This window comes from Bos mutus, chromosome 29 (assembly GCF_027580195.1).
Source record: "Bos mutus isolate GX-2022 chromosome 29, NWIPB_WYAK_1.1, whole genome shotgun sequence".
In the NCBI taxonomy this organism is placed as follows: domain Eukaryota; kingdom Metazoa; phylum Chordata; class Mammalia; order Artiodactyla; family Bovidae; genus Bos; species Bos mutus.
The window spans coordinates 17,810,804-17,838,525 of record NC_091645.1 but is presented as its reverse complement, the minus strand read 5'-3'; the positions used below and the strand labels follow the sequence as shown (position 1 = coordinate 17,838,525).

The 27,722-nt window shown below is 41.0% G+C and overlaps 1 protein-coding gene and 1 non-coding gene across 5 annotated transcripts in view; one reads left to right on the top strand and one right to left on the bottom strand.

Moving 5' to 3' along the window:
• The window catches only part of PAK1 (p21 (RAC1) activated kinase 1), a 159,513-nt gene that overhangs the window by 68,873 nt on the left and 62,918 nt on the right, over positions 1-27,722 (bottom strand). For 2 of the 4 annotated variants that reach the window (XM_070365036.1, XM_070365035.1), the window contains one exon: positions 6,721-6,931. In XM_070365036.1, the coding sequence (XP_070221137.1) occupies positions 6,721-6,910 (190 nt within the window). In that variant the 5' untranslated portion in view covers positions 6,911-6,931. Of the gene's footprint in view, positions 1-6,720; positions 6,932-25,568; positions 25,766-27,722 lie in introns of those variants that run through there. The other 2 variants (XM_005909613.2, XM_070365037.1) reach the window with 2 other exon arrangements.
• TRNAG-UCC (transfer RNA glycine (anticodon UCC)) lies at positions 13,136-13,208 on the top strand. Its single transcript has one exon. It is a non-coding gene; the product is annotated as a tRNA-Gly (tRNA).

The following is a 27,722-nucleotide window of genomic DNA, read 5'->3' as shown; positions in this document are numbered from 1 at the left end:
GATTTTTGTTTTCCAGATATAATATTTTTATATGTTATTTCTATGATATGTTATTAATATGCCATATAATATACACATCACAGGCACAGAATTTCAAAAGGAACCTTGGTAATAGAAACAAAGAGAGTGGTTCACAGGATGAACAGTCTATAGAAAAGAACCCCTGGGAAATGAAATCACTTAACACTTGAACATATAAAGAATATCTGAGATTAGTAGTTTCAAGAGGCTTATCATTTTGGCCTCAGCTTCAAATATTGAGTACTTGTTCCAGAGATCTAGGCCCATGTCCAGAGCTTAGAGTTCTGCTTCTGACATTACAGAGAACTCTTGAGAACTTCTTGGGAAACCTTTCCTTGGGTCTGCTTAGTCCTAGGGCACAAAATTTTTTAATGTGGCCCCCTCCAAGAGCCCTGTCTAAACCAACTGGAAATACAGCCTACATACAAGAAGAGAAAGGTATTTTCCCAGGACCACTCTTCATTCTTGGAGGAACTTCATAAGAGTTGTTATTTTGTACATCTCAAACAACTTTAAGGTGTTAATCACAGATTTCAAAAGAAAACCATGACAGCAAGCAATAATAGCCACAAAATTACTACCAACTGTTAATAAAGCTTCAGTTTGAATCTTTAGTATTAATAACCCAATCAGGGACTTCCCTGGTGGTCCAGTGGCTAAGACTTTCTGCTCCCAATGCAGAGGCCCCCGGGTCCCATGCCTGGTCAGGGAACTAGATCCTACATGCCACAGCTAAGAGCCAATGAAGACAAATAAATAAATAAATATTTTAAAAATAATAATAATCCATTCAACAACTCTAATAGGTAAATATTATTATGTACCCATACTACAGGTTGATTTCCCACGTGGCTCAGATGATAAAGTGCCTACCTGCAATGCAGAAGACCCGGGTTTGATCCCTGGGTCAGGAAGATCCCCTGGAGAAGGAAAAGGCAACCCACTCCAGTACTCTTGCCTGGAAAATTCCATGGACGGAGGAGCCTGGTAGGCTACAGTCCATGGGGTCGCAAAGAGTCAGACACGACTGAGCGATTTCACTTTCACAGGTTAGATAATTGAGATGAAGAAAGGTAGAGCCAAAGGTCACAAAGTCAGGGATGGTCAATGGTAATAACCTCAAGGGCCTGAACTCCAACATAGCTTCTTCTACAAGCACTGTGTCTTCCCTATATTGCAGACTAAGTGAATATGAATGGATGTCATTAAACGCAAATTTGTTTTAAAATGAGTTAAAAGAACTAACCAAATCAGTTCTACCAAAGGCATTAGTCTGAACATCTATAGGATGGGAGCCTTCAAATAGTACATTGGTGTCTGAGGACTTAGAAAAATTAAAGAGCCAGTCCAGAAATCGAGACAATATTTCAAATGCCAAACTCCATGCAACTATGTATCATATGACCTTGGGCAAGTCCTTGACTCTCTGAGCACAAAAGTATCACAGCTGTAGAGTGGAAAGGTCCCTGGAATCATAGAGAAGAGCTACAATTACACATCAGCCACTCCTAAGTAGACCTTCAGTTCAGTTCAGTTCAGTTCAGTCGCTCAGTCGTGTCTGACTCTTTGCGACCCCATGAATCACAGCACACTAGGCCTCCCTGTCCATCACCAACTCCCGGAGTTCACCCAGACTCACATCCATCGAGCCACCTTGGTTAAGTTATTTAAACTGAGTTACCTCAGTTTGCTGTCTACGAAGTGAAATATTTATCTCCATGAAAAACTGGTATATTTCACAACCATCAAAGCTCCTAATATAATAAGTGAGCCAAAGAACTGATGGTCTAAAATTGCGGTGCTGGAAAAGACTCTTGAGAGTCCCCTGGACAGCAAGGAGATCAAACCAATCAATCCTATAGGAAATCAACCCCAAATATTCATTGAATGGACTGATACTGAAGCTGAAGCTCCAATACTTTGGCCACCTGATGCAAAGAGCTGACTCACTGGAAAAGACCCCAATGATGGAAAAGATTGAAAAGGCAAAAAGAGAAGAGGGCAGCAGAAGATGAGATGTTAGATAGCATCACCAACTCAATGGACATGAATCTGAGCAAACTCTGGAAGACAATGGAGGACAGTGGAGCCTGGTGTGCTGTAATCCATGGGATTGCAAAGAGTCAGACACAACTGAGCAACTGAATAACAACAAATGTGATGCTTATTACTATTGTGTTAGTACTATTTGTTATTTCTACATTTATTACTATTATTATTTTAAGGATCAACTAAGATGAAGAGAATGCATGTGCTTTATAAAAGCTAAAGAGCTTTATAAACATAAATTATTATTAATAAAGGAAAGTGTCAGAGTAGGGTTTACCCACCCACTCATTAAGACAGAGAAATTATGACTGAGGAAAAAGAACAAATCACCTGATTTCATGAAACCAGATATCACAGACTTACAGAAATAAAGTGCAAAAAGAAGTCTGCAACCCCATCCATCCTAATATTAATATTAACCCTATCTTTGGCTAATTCCATTTGACTTCCTGATAGCATGGGAAATAAGGCTGACATTGCAAAATCCCAAGTTGCAATACAGCTATCCAAGTTCCAGCACAAATCATTGACTTTTTTTTTTAAGATTTATTTTTAAGAAGCCCCTCTCATGGGTTCAGCTGAGCTAATCTGAGCTCAAGGCAGTAAAACACTCCAAACTTGGAGAGATAAACACTGATGTAGTCCAGTTTTAAAATTAACTTAGCTAAACTCTTCCCAAGCTTGGAGAATTCCACTTTGGTTGTGAAAATGCAGCCAGAAAAAAATTCCGAACTAAATGCTGAAGAACTTCTTAGAATAAACCAAAGGCTCCATCCAGATCCTAACCACAGGAACCAGACTTTCCCACATGGAATTCTGCAACTCAGCGCCACCTATCACAGGCCCTCAATTACAGCTTCTCACAATCATTTATGCATCCCTCCAGGCACACACTAAACCCATGGTGGAGGTCAGCATTAGGTAATGAGTACAGACATTCTACCCATTGCTAGCTCAAGTCTCAACCACTAATGCAGCCCACACAGAACTCTTCTTTCTCTTCTCCAAATCCCCTTAGACCCCAAGACTGTGTGCCTGCTCAGTCACTTCAGTTGTCTCCGACTTTTTGCAACCCTATGGACTATAGCCTGCCAGGCTCCTCTATGGAAATTCTGGCTCCAAAAGTATTAGTAGGACCCAAGCATCTGTATTTCAAAAAAGAACCATGAATGAGTCAGACGTGCAATCTGGGTTGGGAACAATTAACAGATAGTATTCTGTCATGTGGCAGATACTTAACAAAGATTTAGTTTCACACTCATTCCTTCCACCTTCCAGCTGTTAAGACCTTGATCAATTTACTTTTCTCTAAGCTTTAGCCTCTCCAATCGAAAATGAGTTGTTATAGATACCAAATCAAACAGGAAATGAGGTTTCCCTTTAAAAAAATATTCATATTTCGGTAGTGTTTTAGTTTAAAAAATGCTTTTACATCCACTACATGAAATGACAATAGCCTACTCATAATATGGGATGACTGGGAATTATAATTATTCCCACCTTACAGTTAAGGATACAGGGATTAAAATAAACAGGTAAAAGGACAAAAAAAAAATCACAGATTTAATAAATGTTAGAGGTAGGACTCAATTCAGGTTTTCTAAGTTCAATTCTAGCTCATTATTCTGTGTAGCAGGTATAAAGTTTCAAATAATTTACGGAGAGCATACTACTTCAAAGACTGCCAACACTGCTATGTATCCTTCTAGGATTGTTAAGCACAAAGCTGCAGGTCAACAAATGCCTATTGGTTGAATGAAATCAAGCTGAATAAAATTTCCAAACAAAGGGGAAAAACTCATTTATTTCATTTTGATGTATGCATTAATTACAGCCGTCTAATAGGGCTTCCCAGTGGCTCAGACGGTAAAGAATCTGCCTGCAATGCAGGGGACCTGGGTTTGATCCCTGGGTTGGGAAGATCCCTTGGAGGAGGGCATGACAACCCACTCCAGTATTCTGGCCTGGAGAATCTCCATGGACAGAGGAGCCTGGTGGGCGACAGTCCAAAGGGTCACAAAGAGTTGAACATGACTGAGTGACTCAGCACAGCACAGCAAAGTATTAATGCAAAGGAGTAAAACCTATGTGTTTAGGGTATGTATAGAAAATCCAAAATTAGGGAGTGAAAAAGAGGCCACTAGATCATTTCACAAGAACTTCTCATAACGATATGCTTTCTACCTCTATGCTTTGAACTTACAGAAAACTTCTATGCTTTGATCTTGAGCTATGAGTTTTATTTTCAGACCAGATTTGGCCTAGGGTTACTCAACGAGGATTTCTAGAAGAACTTCTGCATCTACAGCTTTATTGCTGATCAAAATACTTCACAATGGCCTAGTTTTGTTTCCCATAATATACAACCTGATCCAACTTCACATTTATATCTCATTTATATAATTATAGGATTTCAAAACTGTAAGAGACTGTATTTCAACTTGTTTGATGAATTTTTTATTTTTTTATTACTTTTTATTGAATGAAAGATTCTTTAAATTCTATAGCACTTTATGATTTTCAAAGGTTTCACACACATGATTTCATATGTGTTGTTCCATAACAACCCTCTTCCTTCTCCCTACTGGTATCATAGTGTGGTCCCTATATCTGTGTGGCTGTAATATTTTAGATGAAGGCACTAAGTTCACAGATAATACCTGACCTAAACCAGGCAGCCAATCTATGAGAGAACCAAGACTATAACAATATCTAGATATCTACCTCCCCATTCAATACATAAGGTCATCCCCTCAGTTCCCAATGATGTCTAAATGGCTCCATCAGCTGTTGTTTTTTTTTAAACTGAGTTTTACTGAGATAAAATCCACATACTATAAAATTCACTCAGAGTATAAAATTCAATGGGTCAATATGTTCACAGACCTGGAGAACCATCCCCACAATCAATTTTAGAACATTCTCTTCACCCAAAAGGAAACCCCTGAGAAACTACTGTATGGCACAGAGAACTCTACTCACTGCTCTGTGGTGGCCTATATGGGAAGGAAACCAAAAAAGAGGGTATATATGTGTATCTTTAGCTGATTCACTTTGTGTACAACAGAAACTAACACAACACTGTAAAGCAACTATACACCAATAAAAAGTAAAAACAGAAACTCCACACCTCTTAGCCATCACTCCCTAATCCCATTCACCGACTCCTACAACCCTAGACAACACTCTTTTACTTTTTATCTATGAGTTTGCCTGAATAATTCATATAAACAGAATTATATAATATGTGGTCCTTTGGGACTGGTTTCTTTCACCAGTTTTCAACGTTCACCCATCTTGTAGTATGGATCGGGGCTTCATTTCTTTGTTACCATATATTATTTCTTTGTATAGATAGATATATAACATTTTATTTACCCATTCATCCTCAATGAATATTTGAGCTGCTCCTGCTTTTTGGCTATTATTAATAATGCTGCTATAAATATTCATGTACAAGTTATTGTGTTGACATAATTTTTCATTTCTAGGTCATATGGGTAACTCCTTATATTTTTTTTATATAAGTTCCTTATCAGATATATGATTTGGGAGTTTTTCTCCCACTCTGTGGGTTATCTTTTCACTTTCTTGATGAAGCACAAAAATGTTAAATCCCAACCTTTCCTAGACACAGGAAACTAAAAGTCAAAGGAGTTAACTGACATACTTAAGGTTAGAGAGCTATTAAGTGATGAATCCAGGATCTGAACCAGGGCTTCCTAAGTGAGAAGCTCATGATAACTATTTGCAGACAAAACGGCAATTTTTTCAGCATGCCATAAAAACAAAGCCCTACAAACGTGGCTGAGAACTTTACTTCATTTCAACAGCCACTTACATATTTGGGTGGTCAAACCAAAGTTATTTATTCATGTGGACATCCAACCCTCTATTTCACTATCTTATTCATAGGGTATCAGTGACTTCATTAGACACTGTTAAAGTACTGATTATTCTAAAAGCTTTATTCATAAAGAGGAAATGAGCCCTGGCTGCACTACATGGTTTGTGGGAACTTAGTGCCCCTACCTGGGATTGAACCCAGGCCTCCAATGAAAGTGTCAAGCCTTGACTGCAAGTGTCAAGCCTTAACCACTGGACTGCCAGGGAATCAGAGAATTCCCTAGCATTACTTCTTCTTAGTGAAGTCATGCTAAGGCCTACTTTTTTTACCTCAGCTATTACTTGTCATTCTTACTGATGTTTAATGCTTAAATCTGGGTTTAAATCTAGGACATATGACTAAAGAAGAGGCAATCAAAAAATCTGGAAAGAAGACCTTCCAAATGAAACCAGTTTGGGGAGAAAAAATTTCCAAATGAAGACATTTCAATATTTCTTATATTTTGTGAGGTCATAAACAGTTATGAACTTAAAAAATAAGTAAATTCAGATTGACTAAGATCTAGCAACAGCATAATTATTTTCCTCAAATTTTGCTCAGATATAATTAATAGAGGATAAAAATGGGTCTATTTTCTATTTGACTTCAGTCATGTCAGGAAAAAAGACAAAGAAACTATTTAATGAGAAAAGAGGGGGTTAAAAGAACATTAAGTGAAAGAAGCAACAAATATTTTATTCAGGTTACCAAAAAAAAAAAAAAATTAAGTATACAAATGATGAGAAAGAAATGAAATACTATACTTTTATCTCCAGGTAAGATGGCTCGGTAAAATCGGTCCTTTTTTTTCTTTTCCTCTGGGTTTGGTGGCAGAGGTTTGGAACCGTGGTTTAGGGTTCCAGCGTCTTTGCTGCCAGCTCCAATCATAGTGCTGGTATTTCTCATCGGAGGGGCTGGAGGTTTGTCTTGAATGTCTAGGCCGTTATTTGACATCGTCACCACCAGCAGCAGCTACTGGAATCAGAAAGAAGAACATACCTCTTTATTTTTGAGCAAAAGGAAATACATTTTGGAAATTTTAGAATAATCCAAATTTTACAACCCTTCCTCCAGGACTCACCTCAAGCCCTTCTACTACATTCCATGACTACTGCTGTCTTATTTAGTTCACCATACTCAAAGATGGAATACCTACTCAGTCCTAAGCACTGCTGAAAATTCACAAGGTTCTTGCTTTTCTCTTCATTCTCCTATTCTAAGGCATTCGAAAGTACAAAAAACCACAATGATGTGGTTTAAAAGGCAGAAATTTGGCCTAGCTAAACTGAGTATGAATCCATGTGCTACGGACAGGCTTTAGAGAAATTCCTTAATCACTTGGTTTCCATTTATACATCACATGAAGATTAAATAAAAATGCCAACAGCATTCCACATAGTGAGTTCTCTGCCAAGTCTTAATTTCGTTGCCTTAGAAAAATCATTCCTTCTCTGGTAGGAACCGCATCACTATATCAAAGGTCAGTAATACTGCTGGCTTTGTAAATGGTTTTACTGAAACACTGTCACATCCATTCATTTACATATTTTCTATGGCTTCTTTCATGTTCCAATGGCAAAGCTGAGTAGCTGTAACAGACCTAAAATATCTAGGTTGTTCACAAATCTAAAATATGTGCTATATGGTCCTTTACAGGAAAAGTTTGCTGACCCATGACCTTTATCATCATTTCTCTAGGATCTCCTTCCAGTAAAATTGGACCTTGTTCTAAATGTACGATGATCAACGCATAACCATTTTATACTGTACAGCACTGAATTTATAAGCAATTTCCAATGCTTCTGAGAAATAGAAGGAATAAAATCTACAAGAAAGTGGGGAAAATCCCCATCACATGGAATCAATAGTTTTAATGAAGATAGATATTATTACCTTAAATAGGCTTGACAATAGATATAAATATATCCAGAGTTAATAAAGTTTTTCATTATTCTTCCATACTACAATGGAAATTATATCTTTAACCAGGACTATTTAGAATGTATGCTCCTTAGAGTCAAATACAACAGTGCTTTAGAAACTAGTTTCTAATTATTTTAAAAAAAAAAAAAGCATAATAATCACCAAGAACTTTTCAGAAATACAAATGTATTTGTTTGACCCCCATAAATTCTGATTTAGTATGGTTGGCCATAATTAAGGCCAAAATTTTATAATTTTAAAACTGAGTGATCCCAGTGACTGCCAGAATTGAATACCACTGCTTTAGAAGTCAATTACTTCAATGCTATGGACAAAATTGATGAATTAGGGTACTGGAGAAGACTCCTGAGAGTCCTTTGGACTGCAAAGAGATCAAACCAGTCAATCTTGAAGAAAATCAACCCTGAATATTTATCAGAAGGACTGATGCAGAAGCTGAATCTCCAATACTCTGGCCACCTGATGAGAAGAGCCAACTCACTGGCAAAGACCCTGATGCTGGGAAACATTAAGGGCAGGAGGAGAAGGGGCAATAAAGGATGAAATGGTTAGATGACCAACTCGATGGACATGAACCTGAGCAAACCTCAGGAGACAGTGAAGGATAGGGAATCCTCGTGTGCGGCACTCCATGGGGTCGCAAAGATCAGACACAACTTAGCGACTGAACAACAACAAATGGACAAAATCTACAGTAGTCTTTTTAACATTTTCTAATAAATGCAAAGCTAAATGATCCCTCGCATCCATTTTTTCCCCAATCCTTTCTCCACATGTCATCAATGACCTTAAAACACTCACACTCTACTCAAAACCCTTCAGTAACATTCCAAAATAAAAGCTAAAGTTTCTTGGCTTGCTTTTGAAGGCCCTTCCATTATTTAACCCGTTCTACCCATCAGCTTCATTTCCCACCACTACCACTCCCTCTAATTCCCCTTACATTCTAGCCATACCCAACTTCTCTAACTTCTTTAAATATACTGCAGCTTTCACACTTTCATTCCTTTGCACATGCTGTTCCCTCTGCTTAGAATGCCAACTTTCCTATCCTCAAATTCACTCATCCTTCAACTGCTATTTCTTCTAAGAAGCCCTTTTGAAATGTGCTCATCTTCAAGAAGTGAAGGTCCCCTCCTCCGGACCCCCAAGGCAATGGGTATATTTCCAGGTTATCACATTTATTTTTACTATTATAATTATCTTCACCAGAAGCCAGACGATACCCAGAGGTCAGGCACGATTTTGTCACCTTTGCAATCCAGAAGAGTCTAGTATAATATCTGACTCATGGTGGATTCAATAAATATTTTTATTAATCAAAAGTTTGACAGAGATATATACCTTGCCTTAAGGAGTTCAGTACAGATGAAATTTTAAGGTCCTTCACAGTCTGATAATGAACTGCCTCACAAACTAAGTCACCATATCTGAACACAGCTTACACTCAAATTACACTTCAGAAATCTCTGTTCTCTTGAATTTGTCAAGTAGTCTCTTACCCTCCTCTTGCCCCATCCCACTTCCCACCACCTAATGCTTCTTGTCGATGATTCCTCTCTCTTCTGACTGATGAAAACTTTACTCATCTTTTAAGGCCAAATCAAACTTCATCTATTTATATAATTCATCCTGACCTACCTCTGGCAAACCAACTGCTCCTTACTTCTCTTTTTGAACAAAAGAAATCAAGTAGCAAGGATAATCTTGTTAATCTAGAGCAACTCTCTGGGTGGTCCACTTTTTATCCATTTCTTCCAGTTTTATTTTGCAGATCTGCCTTCATTTTCCCTCCCAAATCCCAACACAAGTCCCTCAGCTCCCCCAAAGAGAATTTCTACCGGCTCAGTTCTCAAGTATACCTTCCCACTGCAGACTGCCAGTTCCAAAATTACACTCCCTGCAGCCACCTGATACCCTCAGCAGGCCCTTCTTTGCCTCTTAAGTCCTTCAGCCAAAAGCTTCATTGAATATCACTCCTTTTTCAGGATCACAACCCAGGAACATGTCAAGAAAGGCTACAATCTTTCTGATAACACTTTTCTTCATTTTTCAGTTCTTCCACTATGTTTGCTAAAGCTGAAACTCCAATACTTTGGCCACCTGATGCAAAGAGCTGACTCATTTGAAAAGACCCTGATGCTGGGAAAGACTGAGGGCAGGAGGAGAAGGGGGTGACAGAGGATGAGATGGCTGGATGGCATCACTGACTCGATGGACGTGAGTCTGAGTGAACTCCGGGAGTTGGTGATGGACAGGGAGGCCTGGTGTGCTGCAGTTCACGGGGTCACAAAGAGTCAGACACAACTGAGCAACTGATGTGAAGTGAAGTGACTGTGTTTGGAAAACTCCTGGTGGTAGATCTCCACTTTCCAAAGTATTCTCAATTATTAAAACCTAAAATCTATTGTTGGAATACAACCTTTGAATCCTTTGTACAGCATTTCAGCCCACGTCATCTAGCCCATACTTGAAAACCTCCAGTGATAAGAAATCTACAGTCTCACAAGTCAGCTTATTCTATCTTCAGTTATCTCATTTAGAGAGTTTTCATTTATATTAAGTTTTTATCTTCTCACACTGAATTGCAATTATTTGTTTATACATTCACCTCTCCCTACAATTCTCATTCCTGGCAGACTTAAGATTATAAACTCAAGAACAAACTTCAGTCATTTCACAATCCCCAATACCAGTAAAGGCTCGGTGAACAAATGAACAAACAAGTGACCAATAAAATAACAACAAATGAATAAATAAACACTACGTGCACCTATTATTCCTAAATCCTATCTCAGGGCCATTCAGAAAGGCCTATTGCATCTTACTCAGACAGAAATTTAGGTACCTGAAATCCTCTCTCAAGTCTCCGCCAAAATCTATTTTCTCAATGCTAAACATTGCCAGTACTTTCAACAATACTCACAGAACACAAGTATGTGCTTTTTTGAACCTTCCCTTTGAACATACTTGGACTTAGTATTTCTATACTACTTTCCAGTTTCTCTGAAGCCCTCCAACCAGTCCCTTCCTGTGGCTTCTCCACAAGTCTTTACTCTCTTTACACTTCATAGATCCACTCACAGGTCATTTTGTTCATCTATACTGCACAATAATCAGAACATTTTAATAATCAGAACATCAGAACCTAGCATAGAAATCATAACCTACACTATGGTAAACTTCGTTTATAGGAAAACAATTCCAAAATTTCAATTCTGAGAGGAAGAAGAATTACACTTGACTCTTGAATATCATGACCAAATATATCATAAATCTTCTAGCAATCTCTGCAGGTCAAAGATTTGGGAAGATGACAAGCCAATGCCTTCTGACAAGCTGCAAGATAAAGTTAAGCTCAAGGCCAACATTAAGAATGAGAGTTCAGATAGCATCACTTATCTATCATAGATGACAGACAGACAGAAAGAAAGACAGAACGACCATGTTTTACCAATGCTCCAGAGCCTCAGAGAGCCTAATAATTCATAAGCAACTAACTATACTGAAGTATTAATTATTAACCAACTGAATGACTCTATAATAAATGCAGGATCACTGTGAGGTTTCAGAAGGGCCACTGGCAGGGTGATAGAGTAAAAAAATGACCGGAGTTAAAATCAGATGAAATTTAAGTCCTGGCTCTGCTCTTCACCAGCTATAGTTCTAATAGAAGCCTCTATACCTATGAGCTACAAACTGTTGTTTCCCTTGAGCAGTCTCAAGACAGATATGGGTCAAGAGGCAACCAAGGAGGGGAAGTGATTTATGTCTGTTTTTCTGTAAAAAGCATATAAAAACATATACATGCATGCTCAATTGTGTCTGACTTTATGACCCCAGGGACTGTAGCCCACCAGGCTCTGCTGTCCATGTAATTTCCCAGGCAAGAATACTTAAGTGGGTTGTCATTTTCTACTCCAGGGGATCTTCCCATCCCAGGGATGGAACCTGCATCTCCTGCATTGGCAGGCAGTTTCTTTACCACTGCACCACCTGGGAAGCTCAATCAAGCATGCTATAAAAGCATGAAGATACAGTGCTGAAGTAGAAAAAAGGGAAAGAAAACACTTTTCAAGTAGCCATTATGTGCAAGTATACTTTCAGTCAGTTCAGTCACTCTGTTGTGTCCGACTCTTTGCGACCCCATGAATCACAGCACGCCAGGCCTCCCTGTCCATCACCAACTCCCAGAGTTCACCCAGACTCACGTCCATCGAGTCGGTGATGCCATCCAGCCATCTCATCCTCTGTCATCCCCTTCTCCTCCTGCCCCCAATCCTTCCCAGCATCAGAGTCTTTTCCAATGAGTCAACTCTTCGCATGAGGTGGCCAAAGTACTGGAGTTTCAGCTTTAGCATCATTCCTTCCAAAGAAATCCCAGGACTGATTTTATTTAGAATGGACTGGTTGGATCTCCTTGCAGTCCAAGGGACTCTCAAGAGTCTTCTCCAACACCACAGTTCAAAAGCATCAATTCTTCGGTGCTCAGCTTTCTTCACGGTCCAACTCTCACATCCATACATGACCACAGGAAAAACCATAGCCTTGACTAGACGGACCTTTACATACTAAATAAAACCAGACAGGGATTCAGAGGAATGTGCTCACCAACAACCACTTCTTTCTACTTTATCACATCTGGATTCCACAGCCATTAGTATAATACACAGTCAAGATAATCAAAGATTTTAAGATACCCATAACATCAAAGCCAGAAAAAATCTTAAAGGTCATCTAATCTGATCCGCTTACATAACAGGTGAGAATACAGAGGTCCAAAAAGTACAGAGAAACTGCATAAGACCACACAGAAATTTAAAGGTGAGGACTGGAACCCAAGTCTTCAGACACGCTGCCAAAGAATTTTCCAACTATACTTGAGGTAATTCTAGCCCCTCTGTACCTTCACTGACCTGAACTATGCTACTTCTGATTTACATTTAGATCAGTCAAATCTAGCCAGTGGCAAATACAGAAATATATAAACACATTCAGGCTGGACTTGAGATTGATATTTACTAAATGTCTGCCACGAGGTAAGCAACAGAAAAGATAAAATAATTTCCTGTTCCTCAAATAAGTCAAGTGAAAGTTATGTACACCTTTTACTGCAGCTGTAAGTTCTTCATTCAAGTACAATTCAAATAATTTTTAATGTGTACTTACTTATAAGGTTCTATGCCAGAAACCAGGGATATAGAGATAAATAAATGAGTAGGGGCTTAGGGAAATTCCCTGGTGGTCCAGTGGTTAGGACTCTGTGCTTCCACTGCAGGGAGCCCAGGTTAGAACCCTGGTCAGGGAACTAAGATCTTGCATGCTATGCAGTGCAACCAAAAAAAAAAAGAGTAGGAGCTTAAAGAATAAATGGGTCAGATAGTAGTCTTTGACTCTAGACTATAAGAATTCACTTGGGGCTTTTTAAAATACTAGATGAAGTACTTAAGAGAGGATGTACGCTAATACCCTCAATTTACTTTGAAATGCATTTTTAAAAATAAGATACATTAATGGCTGACCATAGGGATGTGATATAATATACATGTCAACATATAATGGAAGTGATAAAGCAAGTTAACATGAAAATATTAATGATATAAGAATCTATATGGTGATTATACAGGCATTCACTATAAAATTCTTCCAGCTTTGCTGTATGTTTCAGATTTTCCTAATAAAGGGAGGGAGGGGTGGATACCACTGCTTGAACTCTGATTTTAATTGGTCTGGGATAGGCCCAGACACTGAAATATTATCTTGACCAAGGAAAACAGACAATAAATAAATGAATGATTTTGATAGAGAACAATGATGGCAAGTATACTCCAGACCTTAGGAAAAACTTAAGTGTGAGAGTATGGCGTTGTATGCAACATGAAGGTAAAAAAAATAGGACACAGCAGTCAGAGAGGGCCTTTTATTTTCTGTAATGAACACAGCTATAATCAGAAAAATGGCCCCTTCTAAGCAGTTCTAGATCTGTACAATGAAGCTCCGTGTTAAAAATAAAAGATGACATGGTTGATTAAGAAAAGGCTGAGAGATGACAATGAGAAAGGAGATATGGTCTGGAGGAGGGGACCAGCTGCTATTTGTCTGTACTGAGGACTCTGTGGTGCCTTGAGCTCACACAATAGGACTTGGAGTTTAGGAGAGGCCTCTGAATGCCTAAACAAAGTTGCCAAAATTCTTTAAAAGTATCCGAATAGAAGCTCCTGGACCAACCATCTTTACAAACAGGGTTTCAGACATCACTTAGGTCTGATATTTTAATAACTACTAACATTAGTGGAATTTACAAGAAAACTTGGAAATCTGTTTGGTTGGTATCTTTTCCTCATTCAGTCATGCAAACATTTATTCATCTCCTACTTTTTGTCAGGCTGTGTTAGGTGCTGGGGATAAAATAGTGAATAACTCAGAAGAAAAATCTCAGAGATGCTGCCAGTCACCCAGGGTCACACAGCTAGTGGGCAGCAGAGCCAGGGACCTGAAATGAAATCTGTGTGACTATAGAATCACCTCTCTTTCCACTGCACTATGCCTTACTGTTCACTCAAGAGGCAAAGGAATGGACTACATAACCTCTAATAATACCTCAGGCCATTATTTAAATGAAGATGGGAAAGGAAAAAAAGAAATAAACCTATCTCATATATTAATCACATTTTTCAGTTCCAACAACTTAGAGCTGCTGAGACTTGCATGACCAGCACTCCACCCAAGACTGGGGAGTACATGCCCTTGACACCTGGTTATGAGAATCTGATCTTTAATTAAATCGTGCCAGGAGGTTTTCTTTGGCAGGAGCCTGGAATGTTGCAGTCTTGAATTTGCTGAGGGACGTCCTTCGGACAAGTCAAAGACATTCCCGCTATGCAGCGTCCAGTCACTTGCACTGGTTTAGCAACAAGAAAGCAAGTGCTGAGATAGCAGAGAGGAAAACTGGAAGCTGTTTCTGGGCATAGAAAAACTACTTTAATTTCTGACCCTCAGTTTCCTCTTTGGTAAAATACAAGTAAGATTGTCTTTTTCACAGAGTTATTATGAGAATATAAAAGCATATATAAAGTCCCCAGCATACTGTCTGACACAAAACAGATATTCAATAAATACCTGTTATCTCCAATTACCTAACCCATTTCATCTCTTTTATCACTAAACTTCTCATTCCAGCCCAATGTGATTTCACGCTCTTGCCTTTGCCCACACTGTTCTCTCTGCCTAAAACATCCCAACTTGTCTGCCAAGAAAATTCCTACTCATTCTTCAACACTCAGCTTGACTCACTTCCTCTACAAAACCTTCACACAGCCCTCCTATTTCTACCTTGCCCCAAATTTAATAGCATTTTATACATAATTCTGTGCAGCAGGTTCCATATTTCATGATATTAATCTCACCAGTCCATGAACAAGTCATGGAACAAAACTAAGTACGATTAATGTCTGTGTCCCCAAGACAGCACAGACCTGGCACAATTAGGTAACTAGTAATGGTTAACTGACTAAGGCAGCCTGGTTTAGAGAAGAAAAACACAGGGGCTGGAAGTATCTTATAAAGTCAGCTAATTCAAAATTTTTATTTTATAGTTCCAATATGAAACCCATGGGGTATGTAACTTACCTAAGATCACTCAATGAAACAGTGCAAAGGACATGACTAGCCTGATTATTCAAATTCTCCTAAAAATACTTTTTCCACTAATTATAACTTGAGACAGAATGAACAAAGAGCTTTATCTGGAAAACTTGGAAAAAATTGTACCTGTAAAGCAAAATGGAAAAAGCAGAGAGATATGGAGTCAAAGATTTAACTTACACTGACATACCTTCACCCTCCCCTCACCCTACCAATAATACCACACATCTTCCTCACTCCTATCACCCCTGCAGATGACTTGGAGAAATCAACACCAGAGGTCTTATAATCCTCTTCTATCATCTTGGGCAATTCCTGACCTGCATCTCCAATGCAGGAGACAGAAGAGACTTGGGTTCAATCCCTGGGTCGGGAAGATTCCCTGGAGCAGAGGATGGCAACCCACTCCAGTATTCTTGCTTGGAGAATCCCATGGAGAGGGGAGCCTGGAGGCCTACAGTCCACAGGGTCACAAAGAGTCAGACACAACTGAAGCGACTTACCATGCACACAGTCCAAGTTAATCATTATTCTCATGATCACACCCTAGACTTTATTCCCAAAATGTTCACTGACTGATATCTAGAGTGAATCATCCAAACAAAACCTCCATGTAGCTCACCTGTTCAAGAACTTCCAAAAGCATTCCTAGACTTTATTTTGAGCTTCAATCCACTATCAGTTAGTCCATCACTTCCTTTTTTCCCTAAACATAAATCACTTAAACATCAAAAAACATCAACTCTTTAAAACTCAAAAACAAAAACATGAACAACCCAATTCAAATATGGGCTAAGGATTTGGACAGACATTTCTCCAAAGAAGATATATGCACATAAGCCAATAAGCACATAAAAAGGTGCTTAATATCACTAATGTTTAGGGAAATGCAAGCCAAAACCACAATGAGATACCACCTTACATCCATTAGGAATGCTACTATCAAAAAAACAAAACAAAACAGAAAATAACAAGTGTTGATGAGGATGTGGAGAAACTGGAACCTTTATGCATTGCTGGTAGAAATATAAGATGGTATAGCCACTATGGAAAATAGTAAACAGTTCCTAAAAAAATTAAAATATTATAGAATTACCATATGATTCAGCAATTCTAATTCTTGGGTCTATATCCAAAAATATTGAAAGTTGAGTTTGGAAAAGCTATCTGTACACTCATGTTCATAATAGAATTATTCACAATAGTCAAAACGTGGAAGCAACTCAAGTGTTCATTGACAGATAATAGATAAGCAAAATGTGGTATGGAATGGAATATAATTCAGAAAATGAAGGAAATTCTACAACATGCTACAACACTGATGAACCTCGAGGATTTTATGCTCAATAAAATAAGTCAATCACAAAAAGACAAATAGTGTATAATTCCATTTACATGAGGTACTTACAGTACTCAAAATTATAAAGACAGAAAGTATAATGGTGTTGACTAGGGGCTAGGGGAAGGGAAGGATGAGAAGTTGTTGTTTAACAGGTATAGAGTTTCAGTCTTACAAGATAAAAAGAGTTATGGGGATGGATGGCAGTGATGCTGTGCTGTGCTGTGCTGTGCTTAGTCGCTCAGTCGTGTCTGACTCTTTTCAACCTCATGGACTGTAGCCCACCAGGATTCCTCAGTCCATGGGGATTCTCCAGGCAAGGATACTGGAGTGGGTCGCCATGCCCTCCTCCAGGAAACCTTTCCAACCCAGGGATCAAACCCAGGTCTCCCGCATTGCAGGCAGATTCTTTGCAGTCTGAGCTACCAGGGAAGCCCAAGAATACTGGAAGGGGTAGTCTATCCCTTCTCCAGGGCATCTTCCTGACCCTGGGTCTCCTGAGTTGCAGGCAGATTCTTTACTGGCTGAGCTACCAGGAAAGTTCCATGGTGGTGATGGTTGTACAATAATGTATTTTTAACACCACTGAGTGGTACACTTGAAAATTATTAAGATGGTAAACTTTATATTATGTGCATTTACCACAATAAAAAAGAAAAAAGTAAGGAGAATTAGAATTTATCATCTAATAAATACACTACAATGTGCCGAAAGTACACAGTGGTATCAAGAGTCATATTACCCCATTAATGCCAGAGTAAAGATCAGTAAAATGAGACTTAAGATATTAACTGTGGACACTGGATAATTGACTCTCAGTAAAATTTGTAGGATAATAAGATGGCTTATAATAAAATTTCTCTGCACATGTATATACTAAACCACCCTGATCAAAAAACAAGAAAAATCTACCCCCTTGCCTCCTCTTCCTTTCCAAAATTCAAGTGGCAAAATCCCAGCTTCAGGATAGTTGAGCTTAACTCTCTCCAAACTGCCTCTATACGAAAAGAGCTGAGTATCCTAGAGAACATTACCTGGTTGACTGCTTTAGCTTGAAAATTATGACGCTCTTCCTACTTAAGATTCAGTTCAATTCAGTCGCTCAGTCGTGTCCAACTCTTTGCAACCCCATTAATCGCAGCACGCCAGGCCTCCCTGTCCATCACCAACTCCAGAAGTTCACTCAGACTCGCGTCCATCGAGTCAGTGATGCCATCCAGCCTTGCCTCAAATCACCAATTGGGATTCTCATCTACCCCTTCCCTCAGGCAATGATCCAACTTTCAATGAGAAAACAAAAATCTTCTCAGGAGAACTCTATCTTCTTACTCCTAAATCTGTATGTTTCCCTGCACCAGTACCACCCACTGTATCATACAATGAAGGAGGTGTCTCTTCTCTTATCAGAAGTTATCCTCCCCTTCTCTCTTCTCCCTCTACTCCTTCACTTGTACTCCCTCTCACCTGGAATGTTCTTCTCCTTCAGCAGCTACATTAACCTCCCTCTCTCTCTCTCACACACATATTCAGTCATTCAGCAAATACTAATACTCATTTAGCTCATACTCATTAATACTCATAATGTAACAATTCTAGTCTAGCTGAATAGAACAAAGCCACTGTGTCCGTGGACTTTATGGATTGATTAGTAAGAGAAGTGAAGAAATAAATAAATAAATATACAATGTCAAGTCCATAATGAAAATTAAACAGTAGTTCGTGTGAATATAAATGGACAGGGATGGGGGTGGTACACACGATAATGATCAGGACAGGCTTCTCTGAGGAAAAGACACTTAAGACATGGATGAAGTGCAACAGCAAATCACAGTAATATATGGAAGTATTTTAAGCAAAGGGAGCAGTAAGCACAAATGTCCTAGATAAGAATATTTGGGGCATACAGAATAGTAAAAAGGCCAGCAATACAGAAGTTGAGTGAACAAGGAGAAATGTGGTTAAGAGTTTAAGAGCAGAGATGTAGCCAGAGGTCAGAATAGGCTGGACCTTACAGGCCACAATAAATTTGGATTTTGTATCAAGTGTGAGAAGACACTCAAGAATTTATGTTTTGAATAAACCACTACGGCTGCAGAGTACTGACTGCAGAGGAGCAAAGGAAAAGCAGAGAAACAATTAAGTTATCACAATAATTCACATGAGAACTGATGATGGCTTAAATGGATCACAGTAGGCAGAGAGCATTTTGAAGGTAGAGCCAAAGACTTATTTAGAGACTAAATATACAATGTAAGAAAAAAAGGAAAAACCAAGAAGATCTCTAAATTTTTGACCTGAGCTAGAATAGTGGATGAATATGAACATGCTATGCATCTCCTATTCAAAGACACACACACACACACATCCCTTGACATTCACATACTCCTCCAAACACTATTTATTTCTTTGTTCCCCTTCATAACACAGCTTCTCAAAAGAACTGTCTACTTATACTATCTCCACTTCCTCCTCTTCTGCTTGCCAACTAACACCCTACTATTTGGCCAAAAGTAGTCTTGTCAAGCCTCCTTGTCAATCATCTCCACGTTGCCAATCAAATGGTCACTACTCTGTCCTCATCTTACTCAACCTCCCAGCAGTATTCAATGTAATTGACCTCCCTTCTCTTTCAAATGCTCTACTTTTTTTGGCTTCTGGAAAAGCACATTCACCTAACTTTCCCTCTATATTTCTGTCCATTCCTATCTCCTTTGTAGACTCTTCCTTCACTAGCTATCCTACACACGTCCCAGGCTAGGAAGCTCCTTTCCTCACAATACACTCTGTCCTAGATGTTCATCCATTCCCATAACTTAACATATTATCTATATGTTGATGAAACCCAAGTTTTTATCTTTAGTCCCAAAGCTTTTTCAGACCAATAACTATCTGTTAGATCAGCAGTCTCCAACCTTTTCGGGGCCAGGGACGGGTTTCACAGAAGACTATTTTTCCACAGACAGGGTGGGGGCACAGGGGGAGGGGACGGGGAGGTTCAGTTTAGATGCTAATGCAAGCGATGATTCAGGCAATGTAAGTGATGGGGAGGGGCAGACAAAGTCTCACTCGCTTGCCTCCTGCTGTGTGGCACAGTTACTAACTTGGGCCCAAGAGTTGGGGGCCACTCTTTTAAATATTTTGCCTGCATGTCTCAGTTCAGTTCAGTTCAGTCGCTCAGTCATGTCCAATTCTTTGCGACCCCATGAATTGCAGCACGCCAGGCCTCCCTGTCCATCACCAACTCCCGGAGTTCACTCAAACTCACGTCCATCGAGTCAGTGATGCCATCCAGCCATTTCATCCTCTGTCGTCCCCTTCTCCTCCTGCCCCCAATCCCCCCCAGCATCAGAGTCTCTTCCAGTGAGTCAACTCTTCGCATGAGGGGGCCAAAGTACTGGAGCTTCAGCTTTAGCATCATTCCTTCCAAAGAAATCCCAGGACTGATCTCCTTCAGAATGGACTGGTTGGATCTCCTTGCAGTCCAAGGGAGTCTCAAGAGTCTTCTCCAACACCACAGTTCAAAAGCATCAATTCTTCGGCGCTCAGCTTTCTTCATAAGTACCCTAAAGCTAATTTCAACAAATGGAATTCTGGGTTTTTACAACATGTATCATGAATTTTAATTATATTTGCTTACTTATTATACATCTCTCTCACTAAACAGTAAGCTTTACAAAGGAGCAACTTTGTCTGTTTTATTTATCAATGTATTCTTAGAAATGGGGCTTAATAACAGTAAAACCAAGATTTACTAGACCTTCTCTGTCTAGTAATCATTCACATGCTAACAGGAGAGACAGATACAAAAACCCCAATGACAGTACAACATGGTAAGTGCCACTATGAGTGACAAGACGATGCACATGAATCCAAAAAAGGGGCCCTTAGAATGATACTCAATATTTTGTAATACTGATAAGGGAAAAGAATGTGAAATATATATATAATTACATCACTTCACTGTGCACCTGAAACTAACACAATATTGTAAATCAACTACACTTCAATGAAAAAAAATAAAAATAGAAGCCCTTAACAGCCTAGGAATCAGGGAAGACTTTCTTAAGAAGGTAACTTCAAAGGTATTTTTGCAGGATAAAAGTAAGTACAGCTATAACTGCTGCTGCTGCTGCTGCTAAGTTGCTTCAGTCGTGTCCGACTCTGTGCGACCCTATAGACAGCAGCCCACCAGGCTCCCCCGTCCCTGAGATTCTCCAGGCAAGAACACTGGAGTGGGTTGCCATTTCCTTCTCCAATGCATGAAAGTGAAAGGGAAGTTACTCAGTTGTGTCCGACTCTTAGCGACCCCATGGACTTCAGCCTACCAGGCTCCCCCATCCATGGGACTCTCCAGGCAAGAGTACTGGAGTGAGGTGCCAGTGCCCTCTCCACAGCTATAAAGTACCTACTATATATTCTTTTCTTTTTTTATATATAATTATTTTAAACTTTATAACTCAAGATATTTATAAATATCTTCTATTTTATATATGAATATTAGAAAGATTAAAAACCAGTACCTAGTAGGTGAACTGAGGTCAGTTTAGTTTTAATCCCTTTCCCTCTTCCTTCTTTTATTTTGTTTTGTTTTTTGCTATAGCACAAGGTATCACTAAAAATACTTCTCATGCTTGCCACCTACCATTTATTTGACCTTAAAGAAAACACTGTGTTTCTCAGGTGGTGCTAGTGGTAACGGAGAAGGCAACAGCACCCCACTCCAGTACTCCTGCCTGGAAAATCCCATGGACGGAGGAGCCTGGTAGGCTGCAGTCCATGGGGTCGCTAAGAGTCGGACACAACTGAGTGACTTCACTTTCACTTTTCACTTTCATGCATTGGAGAAGGAAATGGCAACCCACTCCAGTGTTCTTGCCTGGAGAATCCCAGGGACGGGGAGCCTGGTGGGCTGCCACCTATGGGGTTGCACAGAGTCGGACACAACTGAAGTGACTTAGCAGCAGCAGCTAGTGATAAAGAACCTGCCTGCCAATGCAGGAGACATAAGAGACGTGGGTTCAATCCCTGAATCAAGAGGATCCCCTGGAGGAAGAGCTGGCAGCCCACTCCAGTACTCTTGCCTGGAGAATCCCATGGACATAGGAGCCTGGCAGGCTACCATCTACAGGGTTACGAAGAGTCAGACATGACTGAAGCAACTTAGCACACATGCACACAAAGAAAACACTAAACCTCTCAACCTCAGTGTTCAGTACAGGGCTCAATTACCAGTCTCTAAAGCAAAGCATCCTCTTTCTAGCCCCTTTCTTTCATTTTTAAGGATTGAGGCTCAGTTTTAAACTAGTCAGTGAACAACTCTTGGCATTTCCTCCAGGCTGCAACATCTGAGCATTTTTCATGGCTGAAAATACACTTAGGAACAATCACAATAACATCTATGCAGCACTTCACAGTTTCCAAAGTCTTTTCACACATTTATTATTTCATTTGATCCTTACCAACCCTATGAGTTATTAAATCCCTATTTTACACAGGCCAATGGAAATAAAATGCTTCACCTAGCTCCATCTGGTCTCTCGGCTCTATAGTCTGCCAGAAATTGAATTAAGAAATTGGTGGGGTGCAGAAGGGGAGGGGAGTACAAATGACTCATACAGGGAACTCAGCATCAAGTCCCCCAAGTGGCCCAGAGCCAGGAGAAGTTAACAAGGAAAAAGAGTGTTTCCCTTCCAAAATAATGAGTGTTTAGCTATGGCACAGTGACCTATCACAGGTATCTGTTCTTTTTTCATATCAGCAGCACCTAGAGTCTAGCCTCACAGATAGGCAGAAAGGAAAACATAAGAAAACCCTCTGTACACTGTATGTACACACAGAGTCAGAAGATAATGTGGTATAAAAGCACAGATATCACCTGTAGAGAAGACCTGAGTTTAGGGTCCAGGTCTGCCACTTACTGAAATCAAAAGTTCCCTCCTCTGCATTATTATAGCTCCCTGTGCTTCTCTTACATCACATATCGTTATCACATGAGGTTTCAGATACCCACTCTTAGACTTGCACTGGAAGGCAGCAACTTAGTTCAATTTCCATTTTTGCATCCCCAACACCTGGTACCATAACTAACATAGATGGTTCAGAGAAGGTTTAAGGATGAACAGATATCATATTCAAAGTTTTTTGTACATAAGCACATTGTCTAGACAGTAAGTATATGTATAATAGCAATCTTGCCTTGTTATCTCTGCTTTCCCTCTCACTGTCCCACATTGAGGACACTCCTGAAAAAAGGTTTGCAGAGGAGAAAACAAATCAGCCCAAAAAGCTAGTTTTCAGAGAGAAAGAAAATGAATGTATATGGTCCTCTTTCCCAAACTACAGTGTTTCCCAATACAGCAACCTCTAGCCCTAAACAACCCCTATCTTACCCAGGCCACTCTCTTCTTCAAAAGACCACTGTTCTTCTCCCTCAGGATTCTTCCTTCTCTCCCTCCAACCCACTCCTGCTATCCTCCTCTTCTTCCCTAGGTTCACAGGTCTGCCTCCCTTCCTTCAGGTCAGCAAAGCTTCTAAGCTGCTAAAGAGTCTTTGTGTACTTCCTAGTTGCTCACCGTTTCCCTGGAGGCTCAGATGATAAAGCATCTGCCTACAATGCGGGAGACCGGGTTCGATCCCTGGATCAGGAAGATCCCCTAGAGAAGGAAATAGCAACCCACTCCAGTACTCTTGCCTGGAAAATCCCATGGACAGAGGAGCCTGGTAGGCTACAGTCCATGGGGTCACAAAGAGTGAGACATGACTGAGGGACTTCACTTTAGTTGCTCATCTCACTAAAGGAAGTTAGAGCCTCCAGAAAACTCTTGCCCTCCTCCCACACCAGTTCCTAAGTCCTCCCACCCCAGTTCCTAAGTCCTCCCCTTCCCATCTGGCTTACTCATTCTGCCTCTGGGAAATGAGGTGGGGGACAAATCCAGGAAGAAAGACTGCTTACTGTTGGGCCCAAAGCAAGGCAAAGAGGCAGTAAGGAGAGACTGGCGCTTGGGAAAGATAGATTCATGGTGAAAGGCAAAAGTAAGGGAGCTGGGTAGGGAATAGTGTTTGAATTTCACTAACAACATAGCAAAAGTCCCTGCAAACCAGTAACCTGCCAAGAATGAGAAAGCTGAACCAAAAGGAAAAGAGAAGAAAGCCTAATCAAGAAGAGAAGGACTCAAGAGGAAAACTGGCTATGGAGGGGAAAGAACTAGAAAGGGAAAGTATGAGAGGAAAGGGGAGCAGGAAAAAGAAAATGGGAATGGGAGAAAAAGAGAGTAGAGCACAGGACAGGAAAAATGATCAGGAGTAGGAAGTAGAAAGGCAACTGGTGAGAAGATAAGGTGGTAGAGTCATAGAAAAACTAAGGGAAGAAGGCAGTCCAAAATAATCAAGGTAGATTAGTATCAGCCTGACATATGTTTCTTGGTCCCAGATGATCATGATTAAGACTTACACAGTCTCAAGGTCTGTCATTAGCTCGACATTCTAAGGAGGAAGTTCCAGAGAAGATAGCAACGTTTAAAGCAGCTTTATGCCCAAGTATCAAAGAACTGACCAATTTGGAGAAAAACTATTAATATACCTTGACCTGCTTCTTCCCAGCTCTGTCTCCCTACGACCAATATACCTACTGCTACTGCTAAGTTGCTTCAGTCATGTCCGACTCTGTGCGACCCCATAGAAGGCAGCCCACCAGGCTCCTGAGTCCCTGGGATTCTCCAGGCAAGAACACTGGAGTGGGTTGCCATTTCCGTCTCCAATGCATGAAAGTGAAAAGTGAAAGTGAAGTCGCTCAGTTGTGTCCGACTCTTAGCGACCCCATGGACTGCAGCCCACCACGCTCCTCGGTCCATGGGATTTTCCAGGCAGGAGTACTGGAGTGGGGTGCCATTGCCTTCTCCGAATACACCTACACTCAATAATTAAAAAACCACCATTCTTAACCTCTGCCTTGTCCATGAGGTCACAGAGTCCTGAGCAGCCCAGTAAGATGCCATTCAAAAGACTGGCTGGAAGACAAGGTACCAAGATCTGTTTCCCAAGTTTGCCTATCTCCTACAGTGTTGAGGGGCACATTTCTGCAGTCTACTCTAGGGCTTTTACCAAGTTGCCTGTCCAAAAGGCAGTTTGGCAGTCTGAAAATGCCAGTCACAAACAAAATGTCAAGCCCTTTGCTGCACAGATAAGGAAACTGAGGCCCACAAAGGCTGCCTAAATAGGACTAATTCCCCCTCACCCCAAGTCTCTCATCTCAGTTCACTCCACCTCTTAACAAGTCATTTATAATACAGTGCCCCTTCTCAGGACCGGAGAGAAAAGCCCCCTCGGTCTGGCAGGACAGCAGCTAATCCAAAGCAGAGGGAAGCATCACCCCAGCCGCCAAGCAGAAGGGTGCTTGCAAAGAAGCAAGGATCCTCAGGCAGAGCAAGTTCCCCAAAACCAGCTTCCCCTTCAGAGCCTTCCCTAGCCAGGGCTCTGGTTCCAGCCCTGGCCTAGCCCTGGGTGGGCTCATCTGAGCATTCCACCATAAACCCCTTCTCTTACTTAGGGTCTCTTAAGGGAAGAGACCCTAAGGGAAGAGACCCTAAGTCTACCGGACCCGCGTCACCAGTCCCCGGAAACCAGCAGAGCCGTCCCCCCTCCCCAGCACCGCCCAGCTGAGCATGCCCCAGGGTGGGCCAGCATTACCTGGTCGGGGGAGCCGGCCCCGGCATCTCTGCCTGCGGTTTCTGTCGCAGAGCCGCACCTCTCCCACGCCTGGTCGGCTGCACGACACCCAGGCTCCACCCGGGCAGCTATACTTGGCTGGGGCCGGGCTCGCAGCAGCTCAGCCGCCTGAGCTGTGGCTCTGGGGTGCAGCACGCTCCCGCCCTCACAGGGCGCAGCAAAGGCTCAGCTCTGGGGTTGGCGAAGCAGAAGGGGCGGGGAAACAAGGGAGGGAAGGAGGCGGGAGAAAACCCGCTTCTCCTTTCAGTAAAGAAGCTCTGAGGGAAAGCAGAGAGACCTTCCCACCCCCTCAGCTATTCTCCCCCACCTAGTCTTCAGCAGGGGGTACTTCTCAGTGAATCCAGGCTTTCCGGGGACTGTCTGAGCTTCCTGAGTGGGCCCCAGAGTCAAGAAAGAGAACCAGAGCTCTTCTGTGCCTTTGCTTCTCCAGCTGGGTCTGGACCCAGGACAAGTCAAATCAAACCTACCATTCATTCTATATTAGGCTTCAAGCAAAGAAACTGACCCACCCACACCCCAAACAAAGGTGTCAGGTTCTAATTCGAATGCCCCAGGGAAAACATTGGGCGGATGCTTATAGCTGCTTCTAAGCAAAGAAATCTCTGTAGCAGCTACCATTTATTAAGTGCTATTCTGTACCAGGTACTTCACAAAATGTTATGTCTATCTCACCAACCTTAGGAAGTAGTTGTTTGTTGTTATTTAGTCACTAAGTCGGGTCCAACTCTTTTGCATCGCTTTGGACTATAGCCCTCCAGGCTCCTCTGTCCGTGGGATTTCCCAGGCAAGAAAACTGCAGTGGGTTGCCATTTCCTTCTCTAGAAGAATCTTCCCAACCCAGGGATCGAACCCACATCTCCTGTACTGGCAGGCAGATTCTTTCCCACTGAGCCATCAGGGAAGCCCCACCAATTCACATGTGTCAAAACTGAGTTCTGGGCTTCCCTAGTGGCTCAGTGGTGAAGTCTGCCTACCGGTGCAAGAGACATGGGTTCACTCTCCAGTCTGGGAGGATCTCACATGCCATAGAGCAACTAAGCCAGGGTGCCACAACCACTGAGCTTGTGTTCTAGAGCCTATAACCTGCAACTACTGAGCCCACGCGCAGCAACTACTAAAGCCCATGAGCCCTTGGGCTGGGCTTCACGACAAGAGAAGCCATCACTGCAACTAGAGAGTAGCCCCTGCTCACCAAAACCAAGACACCAGTCAAAACAAAAAAAAACTGAGTTCCATGAAAACATGGTTTTGTATAATAAGTATTTCTTAAACACAGACTGTGAATCAGGCATTGTAAAGGGCCCTGAGCAGAACACATTACAGAATATTTACCAACACTGGCCCAGACCCTCTAAATCCTAGTGTTGACCCCCCAAAATTGAAACAATAAATTAAAAAAAAAAAAACTTTCACACATTTCCAAGTGCTTCATAAGGGTAATTTACCTTGTCAATACCTCTATAAACTGCCCTTGAGAGACATCAGGAGTCAAGAGAATGTAGGACCTCTTGGGGGTCATAACTTGGAGTTTGGGTTTTGTTCTAGGTTTTAGCAATGGGAAAGATTTGGAAAGTTTTAAGCATAATGACAAGGTCTAATCTATATTTTTTTTAAATCACCGACTGCTGAATGGAAAACAGAGCAGACAGTTATGAAAATGAGAAGTCAGTAAATTCTTTCAGAACTTTAGCCAAGAGAAGAAGGTAATGATTTAGACTAATACATTGGAGAGAAGAAGGTAATAATTTAGACTAATATATTGGAGAAGAGATAAGGAGAAATAAACATATTCTAGAGATAGATGGCTTGGAAGCAGCAGCAAAAATTGGTAAAAGACAGGATGTGATCAGTGAGAGACGGCAGTGACTTCCCCAAGACCACACACCTGGTAAAGGACTGACTCATTCCAACTTTGGTTTGACTCCCAAGCCTATGCTTTATTTCTCTCTGCCATGTCAATTGTCTTTGTAGCAACAAAGAGATGTCTGCCATATCCCTCTTCCTACAGCCTGGCAAAGAGCAGGTAGCCAGTATTACGTCTGATCAGAAATTTAAGTGTACTATAGGGAAACTTTATGGAATTTACCCATTTTCCCTGAGAGATGTCCACACGTC